A 19,322-nucleotide genomic window follows, 5' to 3' on the forward strand; every position below is an offset into this window, starting at 1 on the left:
ACACTTGCTTCACGTTGCTGGGAGCCTTTCTCTCTTTAAAAGCCGCCAGTGTCATCTTAAATTGTGAAGATCGCTGTCCGCAGGTGTATCTCGAATATATTAAAGTATGTCCACAGCGCGAACACGCTGCCTCCACTCCAGACAACTCGGTGCGTATAGCTTACGTCATCACAACATCGGTTTTGGGAGCACTGTTCTGGTGATTAAAATACATCTTTTTCCGGCCAAATTTGTGGTGCATCATTAGTCAATAGATAAACTATATATAGCCATTCTTACTGGAACTACCTGCTGGTGTTAATGTGCATGTTAGTGTGTTGTAATTAGGGCTGGGCGATATATCGATATACGTGATATAACGCGGGTTCGTCTCTGTGCGATATAGAAAATGACTATATCGTGATATTCGAGTACACGCTCTCACGCAGTTGCTTTTAGCTGCTGGCATTACACTACAGGCTCTCCTCGCTCTTTCCTGTGTCTCCTTCTCACAGACAGACAAGCGCACCTTCTTACACACGTCACATACTGTCACGACATACGTCACATACGTATACGCCCTCGTGCAGCAAAGAGGTAGCAGCATGGGTAACGTTAGCTGTGATGCTAACGCAGCCGTGCGAGTGGTAATACGAGGGAGAGAAGGTGCGAATCTGGTAACAAATGAAGGAATAATTAATTCCCCCAAAAAACAGCAGGGGGTCCATCGTCTGCCGGTCGTTTGGCTTCAAGTGGGAATATGTCGAACAGACAACCGTAATTTGTCAAGTGTGGGGCGAAAGCGTTGCTATAAAAAGTAGCATTACTGCTAATATGTAGCATCATTTGAAAAGTCACCTGCTAGAGAATGAAGAGTGCTTACTCCGCATGTCAACATCTCCGTTCGGTGCCACACGCCCACACCATCAAAATGCAGAGGCAAACATTTCCAGATCAACACCGTATGAAAAAAATTGTCATTTATTTACTTGTGATTTCCTTTTCTGCATGAAAGTTTAAAATGGGCATATATTAATGCAGTAAGAACAAGAATGTTTTAATGTAGACACATAGAATCATCATACTGCTGTGATTATATGCATCAGGTGTTCATTCAAGGCTAAGGCAAAAATATTGAGATATATATTGTGTATCGTGATATGGCCTTAAAATATTGCGATATTAAAAAAAGGCCATATCGCCCAGCCCTAGTTGTAATGGTCATTTATCCGATGGTCTGTGTCTGTGAACACTAGGGGTGTAACGGTAAACAAAAATTTCGGTTCGGTACGTACCTCGGTTCAGAGGTCACGGTTCGGTTAATTTTCGGTACAGTAAGAAAACAACAAAATATAAATTTTTTGGTTTTTATTTATCAAATGTGTAAACAATGGCTTAATCCTTTTAACATTGGGAACACTATAATAATTCTGCCCACGTTAATCAACATTAAACTGCCTCAAGTTGTTGCTCAAATTAAATACAATGACAAAACTTTTCTTCTACATATAAAAAGTGCAACATTAAACAGTTTCAAGTCAACTCATCATGCTTGATTTATTACAACATTTGGGAAGCCTGTAGTTGATTTTTATTATGCAAATGTTATATTTTTATCAACATGTGATAGCAGGGACCCTGCCATTCAAAACTAGGCTGCTCCATTACTAATGATTAATGTAACTATAGCTGAAAAAATACACACACACACACACAACGCAAAATGAGCTAACGTTACGCTAAAAGCTAATTAGCCTTCACCTCAAGCCAGGACTGCGAGCGAGCTGAGCTGCAGTTTAAGTTTCTAGAACGTCAACGGGCTCATAGTGATGTTACTAGTAGTTGACTTGGAGGTGTTTATTTTCATTTGGGGAGAGTATGCTGCCTGTTGCTTACCTGCTAAACACCTACCAATATCTGCTCGACGCTGAAGCACTGACTACATGCGCTCTGAATACGCACTGCTGATTGGCTGTTACCGCTTTGAATAGGCACAGCTGATTGGATGTTACTGCTTTTTGTGTAACCAATCAGATTGTTGTGTGGGTGAGACAATGCTGGGTACTGAGACAGAGGCAGAAGAAGCAAAGCAGCTTGTTAAGACTTTAGCTTAGAAACTTGTTCGGTACACCCCCGTACCGAACCGAAACCCCCGTACCGAAACGGTTCAATACAAAACACGCACCGTTACACCATTAGTGAACACACCATGTCGGCGAAGAATGAACAAGTGTTTTGTGTCTTGAAGTGAAGCACGAAGGCAGACGTGTGTGCACGGAGGAAATACTTGCTAGAATTGGTCCAGTTGTTATCATAAAATTGGCAATAAAAGCTAAAAAGAAAGTCAGACTGTTTTTTCCTGGACGTTATAATACTTTATATTATTTTATTTGGATATGTGTGTCGGCTAATATGAAGCCTAAACGTAGTTAAACCGGATATATAGCGTAGCACTTTTATTTTTGAGCCGTAAAAGTGTGTGATTGTTTTGAGAAATTGTCTGGACATGTTTTAATGTTGGATCGACTGTTTGCAATAAAAAAAGTAATCTTTCGTCATTCTGCCCACCGTCCTCAATTTCTGTTTAGCTTTCATGTCATCTTAATTACAAAAGCAGTCACAGTCACAGTAACAATCTAAATGTTATGTTATCACAGTACTGCACCTTAATCAAAATCTGAACACGGAAGTGAAGCACCACTCATCTCTTTTGACGCGCGCAGCAGGTGTTTGCTGCAGGCATGTCGCCTCTTCTCACGGCGAAAAATAGTCCTCTCTTGTCGGGTGAACAACTTGCCATGGCTTTGAACCTGATATTTCCATAAGGTAGACTTTCTTTTGTCCATTTCTGCTCGCATGTGGCCTATCAGTAGCAAATGAACTGCAGCCAAATTCCACCGCTATGCCACGGCCCGAGTGTCAAAAATGAATTGTTGGGGTAATCGCCCGATAAAAAATGTAGTGGCATTATTGAAATTTATAGTTAACACGTTATCGTGTTAACTTTGACAGCCCTAATATATATATATATATATATATATATATATATATATATATATATATATATATATATATATATATATATATATATATATATGTGTGCATATATGTGTGTGTATATATATGTGTGTATATATGTGTATATATATGTTATGTATATATATATATATATATATATATATATATATATATATATATATATATATATATATATATATATATACATATATATATATATATATATATATATATATATATATATATATATATATATATATATATATATATATATATATATATATATATACATCCATTTTCTACCGCTTGTCATATACATATATAAACTGTGGCATGGAGGCATTCATCCGAGCAAAAGGATTCCCAACCAAGTACTGAGTGCATTAATTGACATTTACAAATGTTTGATTTTGTTTTGCTGTTATAAATTTTTTTTTTACTTGGTCTGAGGAAATATTCTAATTTTTGGGATAGGATTTTGGAGTTTTCCTAAACTGTATGCCATAATCAGCAATATTAAAATAATAAAAGGCTTGCAATATTTCAGTTGATGTGTAATAAATCCAGAATGTATGACATTTTTGTTGTTTTAATTGCATTACAGAAAATAAAGAACTTTATCACAATATTCTAATTTTCTGAGACAGTCCTGTATGTGTGTGTATGAAGATATAAGAAGATAATAAAAAGTGAAATTAGAGCTTTACCTGAGTAGGACCAGTACAAGTCCCCAGCTGCCCTTCTCTCCCTCATTAGACCAGCACTCCCATGATGCCTTGCTCCTGCGTAGTGAAGTTGTCCATCTGAAACTACAGGAAAATAAATGTTATTTTGTCGGCTGTTTTTATAATAACCCTATAGTAAGAACAGTGAAGTAGTCCAATGTTAATGTTGTGCTATGCCAGTGGGTTGTAAATGCAACACAATCATAGAATTCTAAAAGCTAGTCATGCTTGGAATTTGATATTACTGTGTAAGTATCGTATCAGCTGGAAATTGCAACAACTCCCAGCATGGATGATATCCCTAGAGGAAGATGATGATCAAAATACACTTCACCCCATCGTTTTGCTAGAACAAGACACGCGTGCCAGTGGGAGAGAGGAAAACAACTCTTGCTCTCAGTCCAGTAAGCATCGTTTGACACAAAGCCTGAATGGCTGCCAATGATCATCACCATCAAGACCTGCACAAAACAAGATTTGCCAGCCTGCAGAGCTTGGGATGTGTGCTGCATCCAGCAGTTAGCAAATATTACATCCATTTCAACAGCAGCTGGGCTGGAACTCAGAACCTTGAATCCAACATTTCATCGTTAGACTCGGACAACCAAGTGATCGATTCTTGGCAGAAGAAACATGGCCTTTTCCTTGGTTTCGGTCTGCACATGTGAAGTAACATGTATTAGTCCATTGCATTAGAAAACAGTGAAAACGTTAAGAAGTGATTAAGCATGATTTTGTATTGTTAAGAGCACCAATTAAGAGGAAAAAAATAAATACCGTATTTTCAAGACTGTAGACTGGTATATAAGTCCCACCCACTACATTTCTGGAAAAATATATTTTTCCATATAAGAAAGATTTTGTAAATGATTATTTACATACTTTAACTGTTTCCAAACAGTGTCTGTAGCAAGGAAGTACAACGGAAGATCAAACAAAACAGAAGTCATAGACCTACTAGCTGCGGAAGCTAGCTCTCCAAACAACTAAACAGGCTCAATAACTCCACGATGACGTTTTGGTGAGTTTACTGAGGAATTTGTGAAACTGAAACAATACAAAAACAATGCCATTATAAGTTAATAATGCTATTACAGACACTTGTAAATGTGTCAGCACATTAGCAAATGCTGACAACGTTGTTTGCGACTACTATGATTACATTGATTATTTTTTAGATTAGAAAAAGATTGTGTGATGCTAAAAAATATCAATGTAATCAATGTGAGTGAGTATGGACTCCTCAGTGTCGATAGTATCATCTTGTTCCAAAGGTTAAAACTGAAATATTCCGACACTGGTACGGTGGCATTTGGCTTTGTGATCATTTTGTCTATTTTCGCTACTACATATTACACGGGGTACTTGTTGCACTGTGTGATGCTAGCTGGCCAGCGGCCCCGCCCCGCCGCATAGAGAGTCAAAGACACTTAATAAGGACAAGAGAATTCACCCCTTTCTTTTCATTCCGCTATGGCACAAACGTGTGCAGCAGCTAAACCTGATGAAAAGCGTGAATGCTCTTGAAGCATGAACATGGCGGGTAATCGACGCTGGAAAACTTACCGACCTAATTTTAATTTATCATCGGTTAATTGACTTATCAAAAACTGGCCCAGGCCTATGTGTATCCATGTTAGCATTTAAAGTAGCTAGTGGTTAGCACACTAACTTGCTTCGCTTAGAAATTAGCATTTTCACTAGACCGTGAGTTTATCTAAGTGCTTTTATCATTCACGGTTTTACGAACATTTATGGCTGCAAGAGCTAATCAAATAAATATATTATTTAATTTTAAAAAATACTTTAATTTATATTGTGTTGCTTCAAATAATTGTTTAATGAGTGTTACTAATAAAATATGATAAAGTCCGGACCACATGGAGTGCCCAGACGTTTCTGCACAGTTGCTGCAATACAGCGCACATGAAAGCAATGATGTGGGTGTGCGGGTGTGTGTCTGCTATGTGATCTTAGTGGCGAAAAACAGTAACATGTTTTTATTTTAATATTTGTATTAATGCGCACATGCTAAAATGAAAAATTTTTTAAGGTTATGCAGAAAAATCTTTGATGGTTCAACTACTTTCCCTCAAATACGCGTTGAGGCTATAAAGTGTGTTTTATCAGATTACTCGAGTAATAGAACAAACTAGTGTTGTCCCGATACCAATATTTTGGTCCCTGTACCGGTACCAAAATGTATTTCGATACTTTTCAATACTTCTCGATAATTTTCTAAATAAAGGGGACCACAAAAAATTGCATTATTGGTTTTATTTTAACAAAAAAATCTTACAGTAAATTAAACATATGTTTCTTATTGCAAGTTTGTCCTTAAACGAAATAGTGAACATACAAGACAACTTTTCTTTAGGTAGTAAGTAAGCAAACAAAGGCTCCTAATTTAGTTGCTGACGTATGCAGTAACATATTGTGTCATTTTCCATTTTATTATTTTGTCAAAATTTTTTAAGGACAAGCGGTAGAAAATGAATTATTAATCTACTTGTTCATTTACTGTTAATATCTGCTTACTTTCTCGTTTAACATGTTCTATCTACACTTCTGTTAAAATGGAATAATCCCTTTTTCTTCTGTTGTTTGATTCTTTACATTAGTTTTGGATGATACCGCACATTTAGGTATCAATCCGATACCAAGTCGTTAGAGGATCATACATTGGTCATATTCAAAGTCCTCATGGATCCAGGGACATATTTCCTGAGTTTATAAACATAATATACATTTTTTTTAAAGAAAAAAGATTGTGTGATACCAAAAAATATCGATGTAATCATAGTAGTATCGACTAGATACGCTCCTGTACTTGCTATCATTACAGTGGATATTAGGTGTAGCTCCTCTGCACGTAAAACCAACAATGACACGACATGACGACGACAGGGTTAGCGACCGGTACTTTTTAGAGGCGGTATATGATTCATTAGTATCACGGTACTATACCAATACAGGTATACCGTACAACCCTAGAACAAACTAATTGATAGATTACTCGATTTTTATCGGTAGCTGAAACCCCAAATAATTTCAATTCGAAAGACAATGCCCAAGAGAAATGTTCTCAATAGGTCAGTAAAGTTTACACTGACCCTGAGTTTTACCACAGTTTACCATTAATCTTGGTAATCATTACTTCCTTACTCACACGCAAACATAAACGTTTATCCTTAAAAACTCAAGACTTTTGAAAAGAGTAAAGAGTTTCCAAATTTTTGGACAAAATGTGAATGACAGCATGTGAATGGCTTTTGAAAGTACACTCATGTATTTTTATTTGAGTGGACAGTAGTACACAATATGGGACAAAGTTATGAAGCCAGTGTTTCCCACACATTCATTTATTTGTGGCAGCCCGCCACGAAAGAATTACGTCCGCCACAAAAAAAAAAATATATATATATTTTTTTTTTTATTTATTTTTTTTTGTCCTGTCCAGCTTTTCAGGCAAATCATATAGTTGATGTAGATGCCTATATCGGCTGTTCAGATTTACTTTACAAAAGAGAAGTGTAGGATACTTCTCTTGTTGCCTTATTTGTATTTGACTTTATTAAATGTATTGATATTATCATTTGGTGCAGCCAGGCCGGAGCAGGAGGGGATAGAAAGGGAGAAATTATTATGTTGCTGGTAAATAATATGGTTGTAGTAGTAGGCTAAAGTTAAATTATTTAGTATGCACTAATTAAAGGGGCAGAGCTTTAAGAGACATTTTAGCTTTTATATTTTATAAGATATATTTTTTGAAAGAACCATAATTAATAAATATATTTCAGTGAATAACTTATTGTTCAAATCTGTATATAAATATGTACATAAAGTGTTGTAATTATATTGTAAAATGGATGGATGGATGGATGGATGGATGGATGGATGGATGGACGTTTAAAACAAAACTGTTATTATTAATTAGTAAGTATACATTTTTTTAGCCTTTTTAGAGAAAATCATATCATTGTAGTAAATTATGCAAATTACTCGATGATGTCATGGTGACCACGCCCATAGCCACGCCCCCACCGCTACAGGTATCTTGGCAGTTTATGGGAAACACTGGAAGCAAATTTTAAGATAATGCGGATCAATCATCAAACTAATCCAACAGTTCACCAGTTTTTATTTTGTTAATATTGAAAACATCATTTTAAAAAGGTTGTCTTTTGTCCAAAAAATGGGCCGCCTTACCTTACATTCAAGTTAATAGGATTACATGAAAAGACATTTTTGAAAACAGAACGGGTTTAAAACACAATTCATGCATGACATTCTTACAGACTTTGGAAATATTTCCATGAAATTTTGAGAAAGTCAGTAGGAGCATATGGGCCAAGGAAACAAATGTCAATGTTTCTGAAAGTTACTCGGTTCGTCGTGCTTTGGGAATAATTATGTGCATGCTACTTTTGTAAAATAAAGATGTTCGTACACATGAATTTGATCGCTTCATCAAATAAAAGTGACATGTGAAAATAATGCCAGAGTGAATTAGTGTATCTTCACACACACATCACCACACCCATACGTACTAACACCACACATCATCCTGGCTGTTGCTGACAGTTGCATCATTATTGGTGATTAATCCAACAGCATCAAGCCAGGCCCTCTCCTGCACTGGAAGTCAGCACATTACCACCCCCCCCCCAAAAAAAACATAAGTCATAAGTCATAAATCATTCACGAAGACGTGTGACATCGAGTGTGTTCCAAAATCCAAAGCATTGAGCTGGGAGGGAAGGTTGTGGCGGATGCAAACGTCATAAAATAACGATTTGTGATCGCGTCAATCAAGCGTCTGCAGATTCAAATATTGTGTGTGAATCAGAGAGCAAGGCTGAGTAATATGCGAAGGGCAGGTTGTGAAACAGGAGGCGTGCTGCTTTGATCAGAGAGCATAGGAGCCATCTCCGTGTCAACAGTTTACTCTCATCCATGCCAGCCGGCCCCTGAGGGCCAAGGATTAAAGTCACAGCATCGCAGGACGAAATGCATTCTGCGCTGCACTTAAACCCTCATAGATGGGAAATGAAGGACACTCATGCAAATTACACTCAGATGTTCTGTATGCCTGACATTATCTCAAATGTCTACCTCTGATTGTCTTTTGGATGTTGGGCAGAATCAGGCCTTCAAAGGATCCAAAGAGCTTGTAATGTCTGAGCATACAAACTTCTCTCATAGTCCTGAGGGCAATCTGCTCAGCTGCTCGACCAAGCTATTTGTTCCATGATACCACAGCAACAACAAGCCAAGGACCCCCTGAGAGTCCGAGGAAAAAAACACAACAGCAGCCTAACAAGCACCACAGGATATTTTTACCTGCTTTAGACAAGTTCCAATATCAATCTATGATGTTAGCATATTCTCTCATATGGTGGCCCAACTCAACTGCAGAGACAACCCCGCGTCTATTAGGGGAACTACGTTTTATCTGTAAAAATCCCATGGGTTTGTGTGTACGGTAAATGATACCTATTCACTTTTCCCTCCATTATTACAGGGTTTACGTTCCAGACCCCCTGTGGTAGATGAAATCCCGCAAATTAGGGACGCTATTTATTAGATATTCACCGTAATGAAAATTCTTGGCTGAAATGGAAAACCGAAAACGTGCTTTCGTTATGTAATGACGCTAGATTTGTTAGCATTAGCTAATATGCTAACATAGTTACGAGTGTTTGTGTTAGTATTATTAACTTACAAAGGCATTATTTTTGTATTGTTTCATTTTCACAAATTCCTCAGTAAATTCACCAAGACGTCACCGTTGGAGTTATTGAGTCACTTCAGCTGATTGGAGAGTTAACTTTCACAGATGGTGGGTCCATGACGATGACTTCTGTTTTGTCTGATGAACCCTTTTACTGCACCGTTACAGGCACCGTTTGGAAATAATTAAGGTGTAAATAGACAATTACAAAATCACGGCGTGGCGAAGTTGGTAGAGTGGCCGTGACAGCAATCGGAGGGTTGCTGGTTACTGGGGTTCAATCCCCACATTCTACCATCCTAGTCACGTCCGTTGTGTCCTTGGGCAAGACACTTCACCCTTGCTCCTGATGGGTGCTGGTTAGCGAATTGTACGGCAGCTCCCGCCATCAGTGTGTGAATGTGTGTGTGAATGGGTGGATGTGGAAATACTGTCAAAGCGCTTTGAGTACCTTGAAGGTATAAAAGCGCTATACAAGTATAACCCATTTATCATTTATTCATAAATAACTCATTTCGCAACAAAAGAATCTGTGGCCTGTAGTCTGGTGAAGCTAATAGTGTATATAGAATTTTTTATTTTTTTCCTAAAATTTAGTGAGTGCAGATTTTTTCCCAGTGCTCTCTATATTCCGGAAAATACGGTAAAACTATTTGTATCTACTAAACCATGTCGTGATGTCTGTTGGAGTGTTTTCATGCATACTTGGACATGCTATCGTAATGTAATGAAGCTAACGTCATTAGCATTAGCGTATATGCTAACACGTTTACAAGTGTCTGTGTTAGGAATATTAACTTACAATGGCATTAATTTTGTATTGTTTCAGTTATGTAAGTTCAACACAACGTCACGGTGGAGTTATTGAGTCTGTTTAGCCGATTGGAGAGCTAGTGGGTCCATGACGGTGACTTCTGTTTTGTCTGATCAGCTGTTGTACTGCTGTGTCACAGGCACCGTTTCCAAACAATTACGGTATATAAATAAATATTTACAATTTTTTTTGTACCAGTATACAGTATATCTGGTCTGGTCCAATATATGTTATGGTCTGGTACGGCTAAGATATGTAAACATATTTATTTATTCTAAAATTTGGTGCATGCGGCTTAAATACCGGTGCGATGCTAATTATTAGCATTGTTCTTATGGCTGTGGCGGTGACTGGTCCTTTAAAAAAATAAAACAATCCTACAATGATGCCATTAAAACAAATGATCTCCCTGTGAGTCAAAGCTTTTCTTCCGGTCACTCACAGACTTATGTAAAAAAAAATCTCTCAAAAGGTTGTTAGCAAGTTAGCAATAAACATATGCTTATTTGAAGATAATGTTGATCGTTAATATCTTACAATATTAATAGAGCAACACGAAGGTGCATTGATTGACTTGTTTTTGCTCCAACAAAATGCAGTTATGCATAACAATAAATGACTGAATGAATGAAGCAGGCATCAAACAGCTAATATGATTGTCACATTAAGCACACCTGCACAATCGAATGACTTTCAATACAACCTGCCCAAAAATACACCTTAAAGATAATAATGTTGAGTTTTGATTGATAGAGTAGATATTAGTGATATATTCAGGAGCCACTGTAGCAGTGTCAACTGGCAAATCTGTGGACTATTCACAATTAGGCAAACAGATTTCAAAGTATTACATGCAAAAATAAAACATGTGCATCATTTAGCGTCGAAATGTAACAAAAAGCCTAAAAACAGAACCTGGGCTGGTTTGTGTGGCGGGTCCAGCTTTGAATAATAAGCAGAGGTGCTTGCAGGGCCAGTCAGACCGTCACAAATTTCGCTATGCTTCTTCTTGCTGCTGCTGCTTGGGCGTGAAAGTTCACCTTAAACCTCAAGGCTCGCTGTAGGCCCCTAGAGAAGGTAAGTCATAGCGAGGCTCAACGCTGCACTGACTCATTGGATAGTGAAAGTAGGAAGTCTTCCACTGATATGATTGAGTTGCTTCCATGTGCAATCAAAAAACAAGAAAATGACAAGAAACGAAGGATTCACACCTGAAGCAAATAATTTTGTGTGCACTTAAGTGCTCTTGTTAGTTTGTCATGTGGCCAAAGGCTTTACTGTAAATAATTGACATAAAGGAAAAAGGACCAATTACATACCTCAGATATTACAGAGCTGAGGGTATGAACAACAGTCCTTCTCAAATATTGGGGTGATGCGATGCCGACCTCGAAAAACATGCTTAATTTGCCGTACCGTACTATGATGAAGCATATGTAGCACTTGGCTTCACTGTAACCACACTGGGAGACCAGGAAAGACCGATGTGTTGTTTCCTCTAATGTTAAACTTACAACGACCCCGAAAGGGACAAGCGGTATAAAATGGATGGATGGATAGATGTTATGCAGAGGTATAATTACAACAATTGTATAGACAAATTATAGTATTTAAAGTCACGGTGGAGATTGTGTGTGTGTGTGTGTGTGGGGGGGGGGGGGGGGGGGGGGACATAACAGAAATTATTTGATGTACAGTAAATTGTTGAAAAATGTTGATATCATGGCGCATTGGATCACCTCTGCTCATCGCCATCTTCGCCAACAATAGTGTATGATGAAAGTGATGTTAAATTAGGGCTGGGCGATATATCGATATGCGCGATACATCGCGGGTTTGTCTCTGTGCGATATAGAAAATGACTATATCGTGATATTCGAGTATGCGTTCTCACGTAGTTGCTTTTAGCTGCTGGCATTACACTACAGGCTCTCCTCGCTCTTTCCTGTCTCTCCTTTTCAGACAGACAAGCGCAGCTTCTACACACGTCACATACGTATACGCTAGGGATGTCCGATAATGGCTTTTTGCCGATATCCGATATTGTCCAACTCTTAATTACCGATACCGATATATACAGTCGTGGAATTAACACATTATTATGCCTAATTTGGACAACCAGGTATGGTGAAGATAAGGTCCTTTTTTTAAAAAAATCATAAAATAAAATAAGATACATAAATTAAAAACATTTTCTTGAATAAAAAAGAAAGTAAAACAATATAAAAACAGTTACATAGAAACTAGTAATTAATGAAAATGAGTAAAATTAACTGTTAAAGGTTAGTACTGTTAGTGAACCAGCAGCACGCACACTCGTGTGTGCTTACAGACTGTATCCCTTGCAGACTGTATTGATATATATTGATATATAATGTAGGAAGCACAGACTGTATCCCTTGCAGACTGTATTGATATGTATTGATATATAATGTAGGAACCAGAATATTAATAACAGAAAGAAACAAGCCTTTTGTGTGAATGAGTGTGAATGAGTGTAAATGTGGGAGGGAGGTTTTTTGGGTTGGTGTACTAGTTGTAAGTGTATCTATTGTGTTTTATGTTGATTTAATAAAAAAATTAAAAAATTAAAAAAAATTAAAAAAAACAATACCGATAATTTAAAAAAACGATACCGATAATTTCCAATATTACATTTTAAAGCATTTATTGGCTGATAATATCGGCAGGCCGATATTATCGGACATCTCTAGTATACGCCCTCGCGCAGCAAAGAGGTAGCAGCATGGCTAACGTTAGCTGTGATGCTAGCGGTAATACGAGAGAAAGAAGGTGCGAATCTGGTAACAAATGGAGGAATAATTAATTCCCCCCAAAAAACGCAGGGGGTCCATCGTCTGGCGGTGGTTTGGCTTCAAGTGGGAATATGTCGAACAGACAACCGTAATTTGTCAAGTGTGGGGCGAAAGCGTTGCTATAAAAAGTAGCATTACTGCTAATATGTAGCATCATTTGAAAAGTCACCTTCTAGAGAATGAAGAGTGCTTACTCCGCATGTCAACATCTCTGTTCGGTGCCACACGCCCACACCATCAAAATGCAGAGGCAAACATTTCCAGATCAACACAGTATGAAAAAAATAGTGATTTTTTTTTTGTTGTGATTTCCTTCTCTTTATGAACGTTTTAAAGTAGCATATATTAATGCAGTATGAAGAATGTTTTAATGTAGACATAGAATCATCATACTGCTGTGATTATATGCATCAAGTGTTCATTCAAGGCTAAGGCAAAATATCGAGATATATATCGTGTATCGCGATATGGCCTTAAAATATTGCACCATTAAAAAAAGGCCATATCGCCCAGCCCTTTGTTAAATGTTTGTTTACACTTTTTGTTCATCATTTGTTTAGTTCTGCATGTAAAACTATCAAAAATGTATATTAAACAACTCAAAGCCTGCTCAGTGGCCTTGTGGTTAGAGTGTCTGCCCTGAGATCGGTAGGTCGTGAGTTCAGACCCCGGCCGAGTCCTACCAATAACTATAAAAATGGGACCCATTACCTCCCTGCTTGGCACTCAGCAACAAGGGTTGGTTTTGGGGGTTAAATCACAAAAATGATTCCCGAGCGCAGCCACCTCTGCTGCTCACTGCTCCCCTCACCTCCCAAGGGGGTGGAACAAGGGAATGGGTCAAATGCAGTGCATACTCCACACAGCGATGTCCAAACGGAGGTTCAAAGATGCACACGGTGCAAAGTTAGAAGTTATTGTCGGGAGTAATGTCAAACGATTTAGGGTAGTTTACACTGGCTTGTATGGGAAATGCATTAACTAGCTTAAAATACCTTTCTCTTTAACTTTCTCTCCTTACTTTTGCCGGGTGTCAACTCGTTTAGGTGCGGGGCCAGCTGCTGAATGGCTTCTGACAGGCGATTTAGATGCATGTTTTTTTTTTTAAATAAAAGCAGTGAGGAACGTTTTTATGATATTTTAACGGTTTTTCAAACTTATCTTAGCCAGTAGTAATTAAATAATATACTATATGCAGTATATCCATTCATACATTTGTTTTCATGTAAAAAAAAAAAGTGCTTTCATGTAATAAAAAAAAAAAAAAAAAAGGAAAATGAAAAAAAAAATGTTTTAAGGTGTGACGGCAGTAATCATGCCTGGCTTGCGCCACTATTGTTTACATGTTGGGGAAATCTTGTACACACACACATATGTGTATATATATATATATATATATATATATATATATATATATATATATATATATATATATATATATATATATACATATACATACATATGTACAGTACAAGCCAAACGTTTGGACACACCTTCTCATTCAATGGGTTTTCTTCATTTTCATGACTATTTAGATTGTAGATTGTCACTGAAGGCATCAAAACTATGAATGAACACATGTGGAGTTATGTACTTGACAAAAAAGGTGAAATAACTGAAAACATGTTTTATGTTCTAGTTTCTTCAAAATAACCACACTTTGCTCTGATTACTACTTTGCACACTTTTGGCATTCTCTCGATGAGCTTCAAGAGGTAGTCACCTGAAATGGTTTTCACTTCACAGGTGTGCTTGAAGCTCATTGAAAAAATGCCAAGAGTGTGCAAAGCAGTAATCAAGAGCAAAGGGTGTCTTTTTTGAAGAAACTAAATATAAACCATGTGTTTAGTTATTTCACCTTTTTTGTTAAGTACATAACTCCACATGTGTTCATTCATAGTTTTGATTCAGCGACAATCTACAATGTAAATAGTCATGAAAATAAAGAAAACGCATTGAATGAGAATTGTGTCCAAACGTTTGGCCTGTACTGTATACATACATTTTATATATATATATATATATATATATATATATAAATATATATATATATATATATATATATATATATATATATATATATATATATATATATATAAATATATATATATATATATATATATATATATATATATATATATATATATATATATATATATATATATATATATATATATATATAATCCCTAATGTATAGGTCAAATATGAAATATGTATGAGTCTTATTTTCTATAATTATGTCTACTATATGGCTAAATAGTGTAGAAGTGACTATAAGGGAGTTAATGAATGCCTAGAACAGTGGTTCTCAAACTTTTTTCAAATCACCTCCTCAGAAAGCACTTGGCACTCCAAGTAACACCAAAATGATCAACATTAAAATACAGTATCGTAGTAGGCCTAAGTGTTCATTAAAACAAGGCAGGGGTTTTATTTAGAAAGTATATTGTAACATGACACACAGTTTGAACAGTAACACTGTATTTGAATATTGAAAAAACTAAACTGTTACAATATTTGATTAAGTGATTATTTGGCATAACACTAGATAGAGCCCGCATACCATGGGTGGTACCCGTACCACAGTTTGAGAATCACTGGTCTAGAAGGTTCTTTTAATGTTTAAAAATGTTTTTAGAAGGTTGTAACCAAAATTGTTTATGCTCCAGTTATGGAAATATTTGATTTATAAGAATTCCTCCTTTGCTGAAATGTACTTATCGCGGTCGAGTCTGGAACCAACCAATCGTGATAAAGTAGCTGCTGAATTTAAAAAAACAAAGTGCCTGTCAAGCCAAAAATGTTTATCAAACTGGACTGATGATTTCATACTTCTTCAATATGCTCGTGTTCCAAGTACAGTTATTGTAACAACTTTGTTTTCAATGCCACCACTACGATGTTGGCACGTCCTTGGCTGGCACTTTTTTAAATTTCACTTTAAGACAACACTTCTTTTTTGGTAAGTCCTCAAGTGGCACTTTGGGCTAGGCGTTAATTAGCGGATGCTGTTTTGACCTCGCGCCTTGAAAGCAGCTACCTGAATGCCACCACCGCTAATTATTATAATAATTAGCAGCACAGTGAGGCGAATCTGTGCCAAATGAGGATCAGGCGCCCAAAATCATTTTCACATTTTGCTAACTTGAGACTATTTCTGGGCGTAAATTGTGTGAGTAATTATAACATCAGGACGTTGACGCGAGACTGAGAGGATGCCAACCTCATCACTTAATCATGCTTTTTTTTTTTCTTTTTTTTAAATGCATCCAGCAGTTGCTGATTTCACTCTTTCGACTTAGCAAAGACAGAATAAAAGTGTTTTTCTAAGCTAAAAATGTACACAATGCTTTACTTTTAAAGTTTAGTTTTAGGTTGTATTTACAAGTTGCATCACGTTCAACCATTCAACATGTCCAACAACAACAAAAAAAAGAGTAGGAAGAAGCAAAGCTCATTTGATCTCTCGGTCTTCACCATAACTAATAGTGTGTTCACTTTCTGTTTCTTTGGGTTTTTGTGTCTTTTTGTGGGTATGGGGGTTATTAATCTTTTTGACCTCAGGGTCCAACTTTTCCACTGAAGTGGGACCCGGGGACCCACTCAAATATTGCCGCAGGATTTGTAATCTTATTGTCACGGTGCATGCACAATCCCGCATGTCTTCTGCTGCAAGCTCTGCCAGCACCTCCGCTAGAAGCGAGCCGGGACACGCCCCTGCAAAGCTGCAGGCAATCACTAATCTGCGCACCTGGGACTAATGAAGACAGACAGCATAAAGACCAGCGGACCCGAAGATCCAGTGCCGGAACGTAGTTTACTCTTCGTAGTAAGCATCCCGTCTCTGGCTTCCCTCCTGCGTACTTGCTCTCTCTGTGCTTTCCCTGTGCCCGTGTCGGGGACACGCAGGCTCAGCACTCGGCCAAAAAGAGTCTATCGGGACCAGACCGCCATCTGGCCCCCACATAAATATCTCTAGTACTTCAGGGGGTATCGCTGAGTTTTTCAGCCCAAAAAATAATCTCATAGTCCTTGTTTGTGAAATCCCCTGGTCGGGACATTCTGTCAGGAATGTGTTGTGTGAGAGGGAAAGGTTGTTTAATGCAGACAGTCAAGGAGGCAGCATGCAGGTGAAAAAGGTATTTAATAACTGAACAAAAAAAAGGCGAGATTTAAGAAGATCTAAAAACATAGGGGAAGCTATGCACAGAAAAAGACTAAACTTGACAGACTATAAAGGAAACAAAAACAGAATACTGGACATCAGCAAAGAACTCACGAAGAATGCCACTGCAGCTACGGAAAAGCAGCAACAATACAGGAAGTGCCACCAAAATAAAAGCGTAGAACAGGAACTAAAGCACAAAACACAGGAGAATACTCACAAACTAAAAATAGGGCTCAGCCTGGCGCAACAGGCTGGGGCAGAGGCACCTTTGGCAGAAATTACAGCCTCAAGGCTTTTTGAATACAATGTACAGACATCCTGGATGAAAACCAATGCTTCCCATCCAACCTGATGGAGCTTGACAGGTGCTGCAAAGAGGAATGGGCCTAAAGATAGGTGTGCCAAGCTTGAGTCATTGTATTCAAAAAGACTTGAGGCTGTAATTTCTGCCAAAGGTACATCAAAAAAGTATTAAGCAAAGGGTCTGAATACTGAATACTTATGTACATATGATTTTTTGTTTATTTTAAATAAATGTGCTAAATTTAAAAAAATAAACTTTTCTCATTGCCATAATGGAGTCTTGGGTGTAGATTGTTGAGGACAAAAATGTATTTATCGCATGTATATAACACAACAAAATGTGATAAAAAAGTGAAGCGCTGTGAATACTTTCCGGATGGACTGGGTTGTCCCAATACCAATATTATGGTACCGCTAACGATACCATAATATCTTAATCCGCACTCCATCCAGCTGTATAATCACTCGCCATACAGCAATAGATGATATCTGTCTATTACCTGACACCTTCTATGTTAGCTACTTCTCTTTGTTTTTAATGTCTATTTTCTGCTGGATTTACGTACGGAATTACGATTTTATGCTGCAGCTGTCACATATACTGTAATATTGTACATGGTAATTGTTATATATTGTATATATGATATAGACATAATATAATATATCAGTATATATAATATACATTACGTATATATGTTATATTTTATATCGCTATATTTAGTCTATTTATACCTGCATTGTCCTTTCCATCCTTACACTTTAAGTCTAAGTCTACCAAAATGTATATCAATACTTTGATACTTTTCTAAATAAAGGGGACCACAAAAAATGGCATCGATGGCTTTGTTTTAACAGAAAACGTTATGATACATTAAACACACGTTTCTTGTTGCAATCAAAGAACAATATTGGCATTAAATAACATCGTAAACATACTAGATAACTTCACTTTCAGTAGTAAGTAAGCAAATGGGTTACAAAGGCTCCTAATTTTGCTGCATATATATAACATATTGTGTAATTTCTCTTTGTATTATGTTGTCAAAAATATGAAGAGACAAGCGGTAGAAAATGGAAGGATTATCAATCTATTTGAAAATGTACTGTTAATATCTGCTAACTTTCTGTTTCAAAATGTTGTATCCACGCTTCTGTTAAAATGTAAGAAGCGCTTATTCTTCTGTTGTTTGGATACTTTGGGGGAGTTAGGGTGCCAAATGACGTTGTGTTCGAAGCAGAAGACATAAAACGGCAGGTTTTAAGGAGCCACAGTCACCCTTCACTCCTGCTTGGCCTCGGTATAAACCGTTTGCTTCCCGAACAGAATTGCTATTGTACAGTTAATTTTTTATACCCGGCAAACTCATCACACGGGCCGGATAAAACCTATTCGCGAGCCTGATCCGGCCCATGCGCTGTACGTTTGACACCCCTGATTTAAGGTAATGAGTGTTTTTCTTTTTAATTTGGGAACATGTACTTGATTATGTAAAAATTTTACTTTTTATTTACTTTGAAAACCGTTTTTATTACCACAAACATGTCACCGTTTTTTTGCTTTTCAAAATTTTTTATCCTAAACAGCACCTTTATTTTGTAGTGGTTAGCTATTTTTTACACTTGTATGCCAGTCAAACGTGTTAAAAGTGCAAGGCATTAAGTTCACCTGCCTTCAACTAAAAAGCTGTCATGTTTTATTTAGTTTTATTTTACTTTTTTGAACACATGTATGACAGTTAAAAATGTTACTTTCTGTTACAATCTT

General features: G+C 37.1%; 1 protein-coding gene across 1 annotated transcript in view; it reads right to left on the bottom strand.

The window, feature by feature from the left end:
• Nucleotides 1-19,322, bottom strand: part of LOC133650978 (receptor-type tyrosine-protein phosphatase gamma-like) — a 369,942-nt gene that overhangs the window by 261,950 nt on the left and 88,670 nt on the right. Inside the window, exon 2 of the mRNA XM_062048807.1 lies at nucleotides 3,705-3,806. Within this exon, the coding sequence (XP_061904791.1) occupies nucleotides 3,705-3,806 (102 nt within the window). The remainder of the gene's footprint in view (nucleotides 1-3,704; nucleotides 3,807-19,322) is intronic.

Source organism: Entelurus aequoreus, linkage group LG01, assembly GCF_033978785.1.
Source record: "Entelurus aequoreus isolate RoL-2023_Sb linkage group LG01, RoL_Eaeq_v1.1, whole genome shotgun sequence".
NCBI classification, from domain to species: Eukaryota; Metazoa; Chordata; class Actinopteri; order Syngnathiformes; family Syngnathidae; genus Entelurus; species Entelurus aequoreus.